Source organism: Balaenoptera musculus, chromosome 15 (genome assembly GCF_009873245.2).
Source record: "Balaenoptera musculus isolate JJ_BM4_2016_0621 chromosome 15, mBalMus1.pri.v3, whole genome shotgun sequence".
NCBI lineage: Eukaryota > Metazoa > Chordata > Mammalia > Artiodactyla > Balaenopteridae > Balaenoptera > Balaenoptera musculus.
Genome location: NC_045799.1, coordinates 26188323 through 26205055, shown reverse-complemented (window position 1 = coordinate 26205055; position 16733 = coordinate 26188323). Strand labels below are relative to the sequence as shown.

Genomic DNA, 16733 nt, shown 5'->3' with positions numbered 1-16733 from the left:
TTGGCCCCCAACTCCCCATAATCCATATGTACTCATAATTTTGTATGTGCTGACAGTACAGTACCCCCTTAGACCCAGGCAAGAAGGGCCCCTGCCCCGGGCTGAGCTTTAGGGCATCCCACTCTGTCCCTCCTCTGGCCATGTCCCTCTCCACCAGATGAGGTAGGTTCAAGGGGCTAAGCAGATGGCCACTCAGGCCCCACCGGTGTGCTGCCCGCTCCGGCCCCCCCCCCCCAACCCCGTCGCCTGCTCTAAGTACTGGAATTCCCCACCCAAATCACTTTGAAGCTGATTCCAGAGTCTTTGTAGGCCTATCCCTCAGAGCGTCATTTTTGAGGGCAGCCTTGCCAAGGCTTACAGTGGCCATGGAGCAGTGGAGGCATGGGGGGATGCATCCTGGGTGTATGGGCTGGGGTGTCCGTCCACGTGCCACCATCCACAAGCCCCCTCAGCAGGATGGAGAGGACATGGGGTTGGGCAGGGGGCTTGGAGGCCACACTGCCAGATTCTGTCAGTGAGCTGAGGAATTCAAGAGTTCTAAATTTGAACCTGGCCTTCCAGCTTGTTAGGAAAGTGTATTTGTGAAGGTAGGAGAATAGAATGTATTTTATTTAGCAGTGTAATAATTTATAAACATTTTAAATAACTAGACTTGCTATGTGGACCAATATTTGTTCTTTTGCTCTTGGCCCCATAATTATTAAGGGTAGTCCCATTTACAGATGTGTGTATGTGTACACACGTACTTATATGTATAAGCACGTACCTGTTTGTCATTCTTTTATAAATATTGGCATCATTCTGTGCACTCTTTTTGTATGTCATGGAAATCCCTCCTAGTCGTCTGCCGAAGGTCAGATTCATCCTTTTGATTCCTTGGGTAACGTCCTGAGTGCAGGTGTACTGATTTATTCAGTCATTCCTCTACTGATAGTCATCACTTTATTTTTTGCTGCTCTGAACGATGTTGCAGCAACCACTTTTTTTTTTGGCTGCACTGCATGGCTTGCAGGATCTTAGTTCCCCAACCAGGAATCGAGCCCGGGCCCCAGCAGTAAAAGCGCCAAGTCCTAACCACTGGACCGCCAGGGAATTCCCAGCAACCACTCTTGTACAACGGTCTTTCACAGATGAGTAAATTGCTACCCACCATCCATTCCCTTGAAATAAATCTTAAAGATTGGTATGAACCTCTTTTGAATTAAAAAAAAAGAGAGATGCATGATTTTAGACTATAGAAATTCTCTGTAATCTCACCTGCCAGAAATAACTGACATTACATTTGGAGTTTATTTTTCCAGGCTCTCTTTCCATGCAGGTGGCAACATATACAGGTATATATTCTGAACAGAAATGGACTTATGAATACACCTCTGCAGCTTTCTCACTGGTGACCTTTCATCGCCGTGTTCAGTGGCCTTCATTTCTTATCATCTTGGCTCACTCTGGAGCATCCCAATCTTCCTGGTTGACCCATCCTGTCTTTTGTGTGTTTCTCCTCCTCTCTCTATCCCCTAAATGTAGCCACTCAAGTTTCAGTTCCCATATTTCTAGGTATTTGTTTTTTATTTCTAATTGGACGGCCCAACATCACATGCATTAAGCCACTTTCCCTCAATGCTCCCTTTTCTGGAAATGTTTCTGGCGTTTCCCTCAGTTACCCTGGTTCCTGGCTTCCAAGTCTCCTTTCCTTCGGCTCTTCTCTCTCCTTTGGTCCTTATAGCTGAGCTGTCGCCAAGACACAGTTAGGTTAGGACACTATGGGCCAGTCTTCCTCCTCCTCTCTCCCTCCATCTTATGCTGATGAGTTTTCATAGTTGCCTTCATGAAAGTTTTCATGCCATCCTAGAGTGCCCTCTCGATTCCTGCTGGTGACACTTGCCGATGAGGTGGATTGACGCTCCAGTAATCCTAACACAATGCTGTCTTCCATCCTCTGTGGAGGTGCCATTGACCCAGTGGAAATGTGCCCTTTGTATTCTCAGAGCAGAGCTCCACGGAATGGACCCCTCCTCCACACTCACACCTGACCCCGTGCTGCGTGAGGAGAAGTCCTGCCTCCAGGGGCACTGAGGGCGGGTGGGTGCACACAGTGGAGAGTCGGGGGCCCATCTTGCCCCACCTTTGGTGCATGTGTTTGACCCTTTGGAAATGTGCTTGCCCCGGACGTTACTTCCCTAATCTGTGAATTATAGTTGGACCCCCGCGTGGCCTCCTAAGCCTTTTCTAACTCTGAAGAAAGGGTGACTCCCTTTAGGAAGCCTCTGGCATTAAGCCAGGAGTATAGTAACTTGAGAAGCCTCAGGGCCTCAGTAGGACAACTCTTTCCCATCAGAGGAAAGAAGGCTCACAGGTATAAGCTCTAGAAAAACTCCCTGTTGGAGGATCCCCTATGAGAAGACGGGTGCTCATCAAATACGGGCTGGGGGTCCATGGGCACGGGGCAGCCATCCTCTCCCTTGACCTTGACTTTTTTTCCACCCTCCTGTGACTCAGCTAGGTCAGCCTCCCACATGGTCCTTACAGAGACTGGAGTTAAAGCAATTATGATTCCCTATTCTAGGTCAAGACCAATGTCTTCTGAGGACTTCAGAGAGAGCTCTCTATCTCAAAAGGTAAGAAAGCCATCAAAATTGATAACGGGAGGGGGTGTTCCAGAGCCACCAGGCATCACTCATGGGCATCCAAGTCTGTCGGTTATCAGGTTATCAGCCTCTGCACAGGGAGTTGCAAGCTTAGATATTTACAAAGTAACAAGTCTACTGCAGTAGGCTGGTTTTCCATTTTAAAGCATTGTGTGGGCCAAACGCAATAAAACTGAGGCCACCAATTTGCAGTCTCTACATGGACTGTACTTAATTTTGTCCAGCTAAGTTGTGATAATGGTGGGGTGGGCTGTACAAAGTATTATGAAGCCAGATGAGTATTTAGTGTCCATTATGTGCTTGGGGCTGGGGAAAATAGAATTAGTGTAGATTAAACCAAGATAATTTTAAAATGCCCTGGCCTTCAAAGAGCTCACTATGAGATGGGGAGTAATAACAGGAGTTCTCATTGATTGTGTAATACAATTTGTTGGGGCTTCACATGTGTTCAGGTGTCATTTTATCTCACCACAACCCTTCAAGGTGGATACTGGGGAGAGATTTTGCAGATAAGGAAACTCGTGGCTCAGAGAAGTGATGTGATATGCCCACGATGAATTAGCTTGGGAGCAGGGAGCCAGGCAGAATTCTAGCCCAGAGAGCTCTGGGACTCTACAGTTGTGTGTTTCCCATCACACCTTGCTGTCACACATATGGACAGACATGCACAGGTGTCAAGCATGCATGGCAGATAGGAACAAAGAGTTTGGAAGCACAGAGGTGGCAATGATGACTCTCACCTGAAAGTTATTGAAAAGCTCCTTGGAGGAGGTGTCATTTGAGCCAGAGCTTGAAGCATGGGTAGGAGTTCATCTCTGGGGATGGTGGTCTGTGTTGCATAGAGGGAAAGACGTGAGTAGAATTGGAATGCTGTCTGTGTTTGTGGGGTGGTGGAGAGCAGTTGGCGTGCCTGGACCATGGTGTGTGCATTAAAACTAGAAAGACAGGTCGGGGCTACATTGCAAAGGGCTTTGAGTGCCACACTCAGGAGTTGGGGGTGATGGGAGTAGCCTGGAAAGTGTCAGCTGGGGTCGAGTCATGATCAGATTTGCCTTCCAGAAAGATAATTGGTGCCAGTGTTTTGGGAGGTGGATTTGAAGGGAAGACCAAACTCTGGTCCCAGTTGGGGAAGGTCATTGTACTTGTCCCAGCAAAAGGCTAGGGTTTAGGGTGGGGCAGGGATGTGGGAGAGGAGGGTTTAGATACAGGGGATGGATCATAGTAAGAATCAATAGGAAGGACAGTAAGAACGCAAGGGAGGCAGAGGGAAGAACCAAAGATGGTGGTCGGATTTCTAACCTCGGGGCCTGCGTGGCTGGTGAGGGCATTAACTAGCTCATCTGTTGGGCTCCATGAAGGCAGGTCTCCACTCTGTGCGATGGTGTGTCCACGGTGCCTGGCACTCACCGAATGTGCATAGACCCTGAGGGAATGAGGGAAAGTTCACAGTTGGAGGAGCACTGCGTTTGGGGAGAGTGAGTAGTCCAAACTCCACCTTGTCTTTTGACTTTCTGAACCGAAATCTTCTTGATTGCCCAAGGCCCAAAAGCAGTGCATTTCAGTGGGCAACACCCAATGGTTATCACATAGTCCACACCTGGAGTCTTTTGGGGGAGGTGGCCTTTGATGACCTGAGTCCTCAGGAACCTGCAACACTGCTAAGTGTCAAAATGAGTCACGTGTAGGGGCGGCAGAGAGGAAGCTTTGTGGAGGGCTGGAGGGATGGGGAAGGCTGGGTGGAGAATGCGGGAAGGTGAGCAGGAGGAGGCAGAAGCCGAGAGCCCCCGATGGAGGGGACTGCATAAGCTTGGCTGCTGTGCACAGGTGATCTGACCTGATCCGGGGTGTCTGGGCTGGTCAGCACAAAATCACATTGGCTGGAGAAGATGGAGCTGGATTCCTTGGGGTCTTGAATTCTGACCACTGAAGATTTGAAACTATATAGTTACTAAACTGAAGCACCTTGTAAAGTAGAGTCCTGTGATGTGTGAGGTGGGACCTTGGCTGTGTCTGCTAACCTCGCTGAGCCTCAGTCGTGGCATCTGTAAAAGGGGAACAGTAGTTACCTCCCCAGAGTCAGGAGAAGCAGTCTAGATCTTCCTTGGGCTTCCTAGGCCTAAAAGTGGTTAAAGACTTACTTGTTTGCATCAGTAAGTAACACACCATAACACTACCTACCCCAAAGGTGTGCTCTTTCAATAAGATGTGCTTAAACTGTTCAGCTCAGGAAATCACCCCTCTCAGTGCCTGGTTCTTGTAGTCATCTGTGTTCCAGGTGTCCTCTGCAGGTGGGTCCCAGAAGAACAAGGAGGTTCTCAGCTCCCCGACACCCTCCGTCTCCCTTAGCCAGACATCCGACTTCCAGCACGAGTCTGAGCTGTTCACTGAGCCACACCTGGCCCAGATGGAGAAAACGTTTCAAGATGAGGTCGACTCGACTGGAGGTGAGGCTACGTCATGGGCTCAGCCTCTGGCTTCTGCACAGGGAGGGACCCAGGACCTGGCGTGGGTGAAGGGTGCAGACTTGACAAGCGTTTTTATATCCAGTATCTCCTTTAAAACTTTTCATCGTTATACTGTGTGGGTATTGTAAGCCTACTAGAGGCTATTTGGGACCGAGGAAAAAAATACCCCTAATCCAAACACTTGGGTAACCTCTATCAGCATTTCAGTATGTTTCTTCCAAACAGTTTCATATGTATGGTTCATTATCTATTGCTGTGTAGCAATATTCCCACAAAATTAGTGGTTTAAACCAACACATGTTTATTATCTCACCATTTCAGTGGGTCAGGAGTCTGGGCACAGCTTAGCTGGCTTCCCTGCTCAGGGTCTCACTAGGCTGCAGCCAAGGTGTCAGCTGGGGTTGCAGCATCATCTGGGGCTTGACTGGGAAGGATCCACTTTTTTTTTTTTTTTTTTGCTATGTCAGGTCTTAGTTGCAGCAGGCAGGCCCTTTTGTTGTGGTGCACGGGCTCCAGAGTGCATGGGCTCTGTAGTTTGCGGCACATGGGCTCTCTAGCTGAGGCACAAGGGCTCAGTAGTTGCAGTGCATGGGCTTATTTCCCCTCGGCATGTGGGATCTTAGTTCCCCAACCAGGGATTGAACCCACGTCTCCTGCATTGGAAGGCGGATTCTTAACCACTGGACCACCAGGGAAGTCCCGGAAGGATCCACTTCTAAGTTCGCCAGGTTGTTGGCAGAATTCATCTCCTTGAAGCTGCAGGACTGAGGGCTCTTGTTTCTTCCTGGCTATTGAAGGGCCACTGTTTTCAGCTCCTAGAGCTGCCCAGTTCCTGGCCCTGTGGGACTCACCAACACGGTGATTTCAAGACTCAAGTCAGGCAGGAAGATAGCAACTCCAGCACGATGTGCGCTACAGTCTCGTAATCATGCACACACAGTCCCGTATATCCTGTCACCTTTGCCGTATTCTGTTGGCCAGGAGCAAGTCACAGGTTCTGCCACACTCGAAGGGATCACAGGAGGGCATGAATGCCAGGAGGTGGACATCATGGGGCCACCTTCAGCCTCTCTGCCCCAGATGGCTATGTGTGTTTTCACATGTCTGTAATTGTACTTTATGTAATTTCAGACCCTTCTTTTTCTCTTAATGTTAATTCCTTAAGGGTTTTTTCATACTTTATGTGGTCTTCTGAATCATCATTAGCAGTGAATGCAAGTGCTCTACTGGTTGACTAAGCCATTTCCCTAAATGAAACATTTAGGTTTTATTGAGTATAAATAACATTGTGAAGGACATCCTTTGTGCATCAAACTTTTTTTCTCTTTAGAGCTTGATTTATCCCCTTGGGAAGATACACATAAAGTTAAATTATTATTCCTATTGGAATACTTAAAGTCATCTTTATTTCTATCCACTAGACTCTGAGCGCCAATGCTGGGGCCATGGCTACTTGCCCCATCAATTTGAGTTTTACAGCCACACCGTGTTTTGGCAGGAAAGGGTAACAAATGGTCAGTTTACAAAGAGCAAAGTGAGGTGGGGGAGGGACAATTTGTGTCTGACCTGAAGCTGAGATTGTCCCTAATCAGAGTTCTTCGGCCAAGAGGTGCCACCACTGTGTCTTAGAGGACCTGACAGCCCCAGCTTTAGCCACAGTTTTTATTGTTTGTCTTTTGTTTTGAACAGGTAATATAGGCACACAGTTCAAAATTCAAAAGGTGCCATTATCTCTCCCTCTTTTCGAAGCAGACCACCATGCAGTATTTTTACAATGCTGCATTACAAACATTTTCCCCAAAAAAAACCAATTCAAAAGGCACTTTTCTCATGATACCTTTTCTTGGTATACAGAGAAAATGTCTCCCTGGGCCAGACTGTGCTGCTCCGTCCAACATGCAGTCCCTGCAGGCGTTACTGCTTTCCGTTTCCCGTGACCTTCAGAAGCACAGACTGCCTGTAGTTGCTTCCCCCTCCTTTTCATATGCACTACTGTCTACACTGCTCTACTCCTTGCTTTTCTTCCTTCCAGCTTTATTGAGGTATAATTGACAAATAAAATTGTAATGTATTTAAAGCGTGCAAAGTGATGATTTGATATCCGTATACATTGTGAAGGATCTGCACAATTGTCTACTCCTTGCTTTTTTAAAAAATAATTTTTATCTAGTTTCCCCTCTTGAATATGTCTTGACCTAATATGTCTTGAAATCTTTTCCTATCAGTGTAAAAAGAGCTTCCTCATTTTAAAAAACAAAAGAGAAAACTGGCTGTGGTTTTAAACGGAGGAAAGGAAAATTCACTCTTAGTTGATGGAGGGTAAAGGAAAATAGGACCCTTTTTCTCTTTCAGAAGGCTTTAAAAGAGGTGAATTCTGAGCATGGGCTTGAAACTATTTCTCGGGAACCCTGGCCATTTGTGCTTGCCTCGGAGGGAAGAGGGGAGATACATGGTTCTCTTCCCTGTTCTGCAAGTTCCCTTTTTGGGCTGCAGTGGTTTTGCTGGTCCTGAAAGTGTCCACATACCCCTGGCCCGCTGCCCAGGGGCGCCTGCCTGGGGGAGGCTGCAGGCTGCTCAGGGGTCGTGGGAGAACCACCGGGCTAGGGGGCCCTGCAGCTTGGCCTGCAGGCAGGGGGAGCTTACCTTCTGCTCAGGTGCTCCTGGGTGCACGTGGGTGGCACACAGGCTGAGTGCCACCCACCCTTTATGCCAACAGACATTTTACCAAGCTCTGCCGGGCCTTATGGGTTATATAGGCCTCTGCTGGATTTTATTCAGTTCTCCCAGAAGCCCTGCAGCAGGGGTCCTGACTGTCCACGGGAGGCACCTGGGGCCTCTGCGCAGACAGACATCAACCACAGGCCCCGACAGAGTGGCCAGTCCTGTGGCACCAAAGCCTGTGCCTTCTCAGGCACCCCCACCGTGTGGAGCCCCTCAGACGCTAAAGCAGATGAAGGAGGCCCCTTCAGTGAGAGCAGGGGTGTGAGTCCAGTGCCCAGCATCGTCCCGTCCTCTATGGTCTGTGTGCTGGGAAGGGCAGGCATGCGCTCCGGACAAGCGTGGGGAACAGGTGCTTATTTCCCCTGGAGGGCAGAGTGGAGGCTAGGAAACAACATTTTTCTTTTCTTTTCATTTCTTTTCTTTTCTTTTTTTCAATTGAAGTATAGTTAATGTACAGTGTTGTGTTAGTTTCAGGTATACAGCAAAGTGATTCAGTTATACATACATATATATTATTTTTCAGATTCTTTCCCATGTAAGTTATTATAAAACAACATTTTTCTTAAGTATTTTTAATATAGCATTTATTTTTTTTAAATGCTTATAAGTATATAAAAAACAGAGGTAAATAATCCATTATCCTACCTCTTGGCATTACAAAGAAAGGAAGAGAAAGGGGCGGGGAGCTGGGGGCACTTGGCACTGGAAGAGTACACGGGTAGAAAGTTCAGACAACACAGAGAGGTGCGGGTGCAGCGGGAGCCTCTCCCCCTTCCTCCACCCCTGACTCCTGCCCCACTGTGTTCAGAGGAGGTCATCCTTGACCTGCCTGGAAAGGTGAAGTGGGAATTTCCCAGGAGATGGGGAACAGGGAGGGTCAAGGCAGGGCCTGGCATAGGAGAGGTGTTGCTGGGCTAGAGGGCGAGTGGGGCATCCTGGGGCAAGGCTGAGGGGCCAGGTGTCCCTGGGGGGGGCGGTGGGTGCCCTCGGGTCAGGAGGGCCCTGAACTCCGGCAGTGGGGCTGATGGGGAGGTGGCACATCTAGACCTGTCTGAGAAAGGTAAGTGTCATGGTGGCCAGGAGGTCGGGCTGGATGTGGAGCCTGGGGGTTTGTTGAAAGAGCTCCATCATGTGATGGCCCCACATGGGGTCCTGGAGATTATAACAGAGAGGAGGAAGTCTTCTGGTTTCAAATCCCTGCTGCACCACTGTGTGTCCTTGGGCAAATCCCGCACCTCTTGTGCCTCTGTGTGCTCATCTGTAAGATGGGGAGAATGACAGTGCATCATTCTAGGACCACGGGACTCACCCCTCAGGTGTTCATCTTGGGTGACTGGGTGGAGGTGACACCGTTAGCAGAGATGGTGAACACAGGAAATGGGAGCAAGTTTCGGGATAAAGATAAGAAATTGGATTTTAAACATGCTGAGTTGAAAGGGCCAGGGGGACACTTGGAAATATTCAGGGACACGGAGAGAAATTCTCTCCTGAGATGTAGAGATGGGTGAATAGATGAGGTCGTTCAAGGAGAGTGTCCAGCAGAAAAGAAGGGGACAGGGATGGGAAGAGCTGAGGCACAGGACGAGTGACAGGACAGAGCAGGCGACGGAGCCTGGGGGAGACGCAGCAGCCCGGGGAGGCGAGAGTGGCTGGTGCTTGGCTGCCAGAAGGGAGGAGGCCCCGAGGACCAGGAACGGCATCCTCAGGGGGGGTTCGAGGTCACTGGGGCTCAGAGGAGTGAGCTGGCAGGAGGCAGGGAGCCGCCCAGAAAGTCCCTCCTGCCTGATCCTAGGGCATGTAGTGGCCCCCTCCCCAGGGACGTGATATTTTCACTTTTGTGCTTCGAGAGCTGTTAGTGAACCGTTTGGTGTGAGGGGTGAGCGCTTCCTTTTAGCCGTGATGAGCAGGGGACCCGACTGGCTCCCACGGTGTACATTTCCTTTCCAGGACACCCTTGTGTGTATCCTCTTGTTATACTCAACGTTTTTTCAGTAAACTGTTTTTAAGAAGGATATTAAAATAATACAGCAGTGAACAATATATACAAGTTCTTAAACACCAATGAAAGGGACTCTCCCTGTAGTGTTGTCAAGAGGGGTTTGTTCATTAACCCTGCACAAAGGCCCTTTGACTGCCAGCTCTTTCCCGAGGAGACAGCTCTGTGCTCGTGGGCTGTCCCCTGACGTCCATCTGATACACGGAGGGGCTGTTACATGTCACTCAAACGTGTAAGGCTCTTGGCTGTCGCTTCACATCGGCAGCATGGCTCCTTCTTTAAGCAGGGCAGCTTTCGTTCAGGCTTTCATTTGTTCCTCAGTTTAGCAGTAAACGATGATAATTGTCGCTGTAGTGCCGTGCTGGGCGTTGTATGAGGAACGTGGAATAGGGTGAGAACGTGACCCCAGATTGCTGGGGATGGTCTGGGTGCCACCACTCACCAGCCATGTGACCTTGGGCACACGACCCCACCTCTCTGTTCCACAGTTTCCTCACAGTACCCCTCCCCCCCGCCCCTGCCCCCGCCCGCCACCATCAGGCGATCAGTAAGAATAAACGCAGATGGTAGTGGTCCCCAGTCATCGTCATCACGTCCCAGTGCCAACAGAAATGCTCAGGGAACAAACATTTGCTGCGCGCTGAGGACCCAGTCAGAGAGGGGACAGGCTCAGCCCTGCACTCCCCGAGCTCATGGCCAGGCTGGTAAGGAGGAAGGGCGGGGGGAAGTAGGAGCCAGGCATGGGGCTGGGCCACCCCCTTCTAGAGTCCCTGGGGAAAGACTTCTCTGTGGAGGAACCAGACGCTGCAAAGGCCTTGAGGTGGCAGGGTGAGAAACGGTGTGGGGACATGGTGACTGGAGCAGAGAATGAAGGGGACTGTGGTGAGAGGTGAGGTCCGAGAGGAGCAGCCTTCAGGTCACGGCGCAAGTTCCAAATGTTTGGAGGGGGTTTTAGAAGTTCTTTTTAAAGACTGTGATTCTTTTTAAAAAAATCTAGACAGGAGTAATTGATCCATTTGCAGACAGATTCCCCTGTAGCCACAAAACCCAGCAGGGGAAGAAATTTTATCCCTGCCCCTCTGCCTCTCCCCTGCCCATCTTCCCCTCCAGCCCAAGTTTGTATTTTCATTGCCTCTAAAAGGTGCGTTTCACCTCTCCCTCTATAGCTTTGAATTTATTTATGTTCCTTTGTTGCCATTGTTTACTTATGTTTTTCTTCTTTCTGTCTTTATTATTTATTTATTTATTTTGGAGTTTTCATCAGTTTTCTTTGTCTCAATGCCTGGTCTGTCTGATTTGCTCAGAAATGGGATCTGATCTTTTTTAGGACCCACCCCCGTCACTGCCATGGGACCAACACGGTGCTTTCATGCGGCAGGTGTGCAGCCAGTATTTTTGGGTGATCGCATGTTGAACAGATGAGATGCAAAAGATGACCCAGCAATGTGATCCTCTGTGTGTTCCCCTCAGCACCCAGACACACCCAAGAACACTGTGGCTGGTGATGGGGCCGAGGGACTTGGGGTGAAGTGGACGGTGTTCTTCCTTCTCTCTTTTGAAGCCCTGGACATGAAGACTTTCGTTAAGGCTGTGAAGAAGATTCTGAGCAATACGTCCAACGAGATGATAGAGGCGCTGTTTTTGAAGGTGGACATGAACTGTAACGGCTCCATCACCTGGGTGAGGAGGGCGCCCCCGCTGCTGCAGGTGGCTGGAGGGTGTGGGCCTTGGCTGGTCAGTGGGGCACGCGGAGGGCCGAAAAGGGGGGTAGACTCTGGGGGGCTTGCTGGGTAGAGGGAACACTTGGAGTCTTTGAGGGGGCCCTCCCGAGACCCCTGTGAGCTGGGCTCACTGCAGCTTGTTCCCCTGCCGGGGTACAGGAGAGTGTGTGACAAACGCTAGTAACCCCTGCCCGAGACAGGCTGAGCACACAGCAGTGAGCGGCAAGGACCCCCGCCTGCCACGTGGCTCTCCTGCACATCAGCCTCCCATTTGGCTAAGGGGATTCCAGCTGGTGCCACAACCATCTCTTAGCCCTTTATGGTCACTCAGTGGCTGTTAAATCAAAAAATGTCAGGGTTTTAGAGCATATTAATAATAATGCTTTTTACCCCTGATTTTAAATGTTCTACAGTGACCATATATAGCATTTAAGAATGCAGAAGAACACAGTAAAGTACAAAAAAACAGTCTGATGTATTGATGTAGCAATGCTGACAACGATAACTAGCATTTACACCAGACATTGTGCTGAGCAGTTTATATATTATTATACTTAAACCTCACAGGAATCCTATGGGGTAGGTGCTGGTAATGTGCCTCCATTTGACAGATTGGGAAACTGAGGCAAGAGAGGAGTAAATTGGCCCAGGGTTACAGAGCTAGTTAGCAGCCAGGCCAATCTTCAGACCCAGGGGTTTTGCCTCAAGAGCCCATGTGTTAACAGCTCTGTCATACCTCCCCCTCAGCATAGATGTACATTCTGTTTCTTTATGTTTGTTTTTTGCTTTCATTTCTCTAATACTCTATAGTAAACATGTTTCTAGCACTCTGTCATCTACACAGTGATCTTTGTTCATAGCTCCCTCTTTTTTTTTTTTTAAATTAATTAATTAATTAATTAATTTTAGGCTGCTTTGGGTCTTTGTTGCTGCACGTGGGCTTTCTCTGGTTGTGGTGAGCGGGGGCTACTCTTCCTTGCGGTGCATGGGCCTCTCATTGCGGTGGCTTCTCTTGTTGCGGAGCACGGGCTCTAGGCGCGCGGGCTTCAGTAGTTGTGGCATGTGGGCTCAGTAGTTGTGGCTCGCAGGCTCTAGAGCGCAGGCTCAGTAGTTGCGGCTCACGGGCTCTAGAGCGCAGGCTCAGTGGTTGTGGTGCACAGGCTTAGTTGCTCCGCGTCATGTGGGATCTTCCTGGACCAGGGCTCGAACCCGTGTCCCCTGCATTGGCAGGCGGATTCTTAACCACTGTGCCACCAGGGAAGTCCCCTGTCTCTTGTTATAGCTTCATATGGTGGCCAATTTCGACCTTGGCCATATTTTCGTGAGGCTGGTCAGTAGAGTCTAGATTTGCCCTCGTGGCCTGGCTTATGGGTCCTCCCCAGCTACTGACTTCTTCATATATGAGCTGGGGCAACTCATCTATACTTATATGGGCCTCAGTCTTATTATCCATAAAGTGGGGTGAATAAAGAGACTCAGATGCAATGGCAAATGTGGAGCGACGTGAGGATTATCCAGGATTACAGAAACGCGTTAAGGAGGGAGGCGCTGCTGTGCTGTCTTCACAAATGCACGCACAGAGGCCCTTTGCCAATCCAGATCTAAGAACAGCTCTGGTGCTTGGCTGCCTCCTCTGGCCAGAGCCTCAGGGGGCTCCCGGAGTCCCTTGGAAGGGGCTGGGAGAAACAGGACAGGCACTGGAAGCCAGGGCTCAGCCAGTTTGGCCGACGCCCTCCCCGCTGGCGTTTCTTCCCGAGGCAGCAGGAGTACCTGGACTACGTGATGCGTGAGTTCAAGGGGAAGGAGAAGATGATGAGGAGCCAGTGCCGCCTGCGCTTCCACCTTCCCATGAGGATCGTACCCCTGTAAGGAGCCTCTCCCTGGACTCCCTGGACTGAAGGGTGTGTCTGGACCAGGCTGGGGCCAGCCCTGCATCGCCCCTTCCTAAGTCCCCGTGCCTGTCTGTGGGGCCACCGTGGGCCTGGCACCACGCCTGCAGCTCGGTATTCTTTAGCTCATTTCAGCCTCGCAACCCCATAGGTGGGCTTGAGCATCCCCTCGTTGTGTCCCCATTTTGCAGACAAGGGAACTGAGGCTCAGAGAGGCCAAGTGACAGTGGTGGGGTCGCTCTGTTGGACCCTCCCTATCAGCAGCATAGACGCTGCTCCTGCTTCCTGCTCTGGCTGGGGCTGAGCAGGTCTGTGGTTTCATCCACAGGGCACAGATGGCTCACATAGCGGGGATAGGGCTTTCCTCTGAGGTGACAGGAGTGAGAGCCATCACAGGAGACTGCTCCTCAAGCCCGCACCAGGCCTCGGGAGCAGCCCCTGGATCACTCCTGGCGCAAGTGGCTCCTGTCCCTGCCTTGATCTGTGCCTGACCCTGCGGGCTCTCTCCTCCATGTGGCTCCTCCTCTCTCTGTGCCCTGGCCCTGTCTTCCCCCACCCCTCCAAACTCCCTAAGAACGAGGAACATTCTAGTGGATCCAGCCCGTGGGCCCAGGCCTCCTGAGCTGGGCTGCTGCAGGCCCCTTGCTCTCCTCCCGGAGTCCGCCTTGGTTGGGGCACCAGATGCCCCGTGCAGGCGGCTGGGGCCCGGGAGCCGGGTCCTGTGGTAACAGATGTGCTGGCCTCCACTTGTGGCCTGGTTAGGAGGGGCTGTGGGTGAGTTTGTCTCCGGGACCACACCCAGAGCAGGCCACGGAGAAGACCACAAACTAGAAGGGTGTCTCTGCCCTCAACCAACCTGAAGTTTAATAGAGAAGACGGTGTGATGAAAACCACAAAAGGGTAACTTTGAAAACAGTTTGGTCAAGATTTAATTGAGGAATAGCCAATAAATATGAGTGATGACACACTTTGTAACCATAAATTTCTACATGAAAACTTTGCTGGGTGTCGTCATACCTTTGCTGGTCTATTTCCTGGGACGTTTGATTCCCCAGGGTGATCCCAAGGGCCTGAAACAAGAAGCTTGTCCCTGTTTTCTCCTATTTATTTGCTCAACCTACTAACCTGGAGGGCATGTCCAACTTGGTGGAGAAGATAGCCAAATAATATTTCATCACCATCAGGAAAGGGAAACTTTGAAAACTGGCTCACCTGGACTGAGCCTGGGCCAAGCTCACCCAGCGCACCATCTCCTTGATCCCGTGGAGGTGCTGTCACTGTGGAGATGAGGAAGCTGCGACCTCAGGAGGGGACAGCTTCCTGGGGCACTCTTCACTTTAGAGCTCTCACCTCTTGGGTCTGTTCCCTACAGTCTCTTGGCCCTGACAGAGGAGGCAGAATTGGAAGGGACGGCTAGAGGGGTGACTGAGAAAATTGGTCAGGCTCTGAGCAGAGCTGTGGGCTGAGGGCAAGAGAGGGGAGAGCCGTGTCCAGATAACGAGTCCCCGTCTCTTGTGCAGAGTCTGTAACACAGTAGAATTTCCCAGTGACGTGGGTTATCCTTAAGTCACGGCTCAGCTCACGTCCATGGCAACGTGTGGAAAGGGCTCCGGCTGGAGTCGGAGTCGAGGTGCCTGGGTTCTAGTCCCAGCTCTGCTGGGAACCAGGACATAACCTCCAGGCAGACGGTTAGCCCCTGGCTCCCTGTAAGGTGAGGCAACATCACCTGCCCTTCTGGAGCCCAGAGGTGTGGGCACATCAAGTGGTAGAGAGTGTGCTGTGCCGTGTCTGGCCCTTTAATAGCCAGTTGGCTTAGCCAGCTTGGGGACAGGAAAGAAGCCACTGGAAGGTGGCATTGAAATTTGCTGGGAAGGCCGTTCAGTGGCTTCCTGCGAGGCCAGGCATGCCCCAGGAGCTATTAGCTATGCTCAGGGCATGATTTTGGAGATGAAGAGTTGGGTTCACAAGGCCCTGATTTCTCACCATCCCTTTATCTACTTTTATCTCGTTCTTGGGCCCTATTCCCCCCACCCCCCCATCTCTAAGCACTAGAGTAGTTGCTGGAAACACTGTTATTTTGCAGTTTTCCTCACAAGCCCCACTCCACTCGCCTCCTGTGGACTGTTTTTCCTGTGAAAGAACATCTGTTCCCTGTCTCGTTTGGCCCATCCCATCATGAGGAAGCTGACTGGCTATTTCATGGGGTAAACTTACTGCTCTGGAAGCCCCGTGTCAGCCCAGCATCCCATGTGGGTCTTCTTTCCTTCTGGCCACGGTTGTTAGTGGTGACAGTCCCCTTTGGAGGAGGGGCAGAGCCCACGTCTCACAGAAACTCACCCGAGTTTCTCGTGGTGCCTGTGAGGGAAGCTTTGTCCTTCCTCCTCTGTGCTCTTTGTTCTGGTTTGGTTTGGGCTCCTCTCTCTTATCACCTTCCGCAGGAATCATGGGTGTGAGATTGTGAAAGTGGAGTTCTTAGTCCAGCGGTTCAAGAAGATCGGGCATTTCCTGACTGTCACCAAGGACGGGATCCTGCAATTCTGGTCGGAGTCCTTCTCGCTGACCAGCTCCTTTACGGTGAGTGGGGCCCACGTGGGTGGTTGGAAAGCCTCTGCCTTCATGCCCTGGACCCGAGTGGGCTCCTTCTCTGGACCCGTGGGCTAGACAGCCACACTTGCTCCTGGGATCAGGTCCTGGCTTCCCCATGGGATCATGAGCCTCGCATTTCTCTTCTGAAAGCAGGATTCCACCTGGATGTCCATTGCACTTAGATGTCCAACAGACACCCTAAACCCACTTTGTTCAAACTGAATGTCACTGTAGCCCTCCCTGCCCACCAGGCTTCCTTCTCCTGTGCCTCCAGGTCAGTGAATGGCATCATCATCCACCAGGGTTCTCATGCTGGAGATCAACCTCCTTTCCTTTCCCTGTCACACCCATTCCACCCCCAAGTCCTGCTGGTTCAAATCCTCTACTTGGACCAGGGAGGAAGTCACAGTGACTGTGAACATGGGCTCCGGAGCCAACTGCCAGACGTAGAGCCCTGACTGTACCACCCCCCAGCTCTGTGACCTTGGAAGTTACTATATTGCTCTCTGTGCATCAGTTTCCTCATCTGTCAAGTGGGGTTAATAATAGTATCCCCTACAGACAGGGTTGTTGGGAGGATTTAATGACATAATCCATGCCTGGTGCTTGGAGCAGGGCAAGGCATGTGGCAAGCACCTGATAAACATAACTGACATCGTCGTTGTCATGGTCGTTTGTGCCGTCAGCTCCTGGCCAAGCACAGTAAATGA

At 50.7% G+C, this 16733-nt stretch overlaps 1 protein-coding gene across 1 annotated transcript in view; it reads left to right on the top strand.

The window, feature by feature from the left end:
- The first annotated feature begins 2569 nt into the window (after window positions 1-2569).
- The window catches only part of EFCAB8 (EF-hand calcium binding domain 8), a 69128-nt gene continuing 54964 nt past the window's right edge, over window positions 2570-16733 (top strand). Inside the window, 5 exon segments of the mRNA XM_036825247.1 lie at window positions 2570-2615; window positions 4906-5089; window positions 11389-11507; window positions 13310-13413; window positions 15876-16011. Coding sequence (XP_036681142.1) covers window positions 2574-2615; window positions 4906-5089; window positions 11389-11507; window positions 13310-13413; window positions 15876-16011 — 585 coding nt within the window. The 5' untranslated portion in view covers window positions 2570-2573.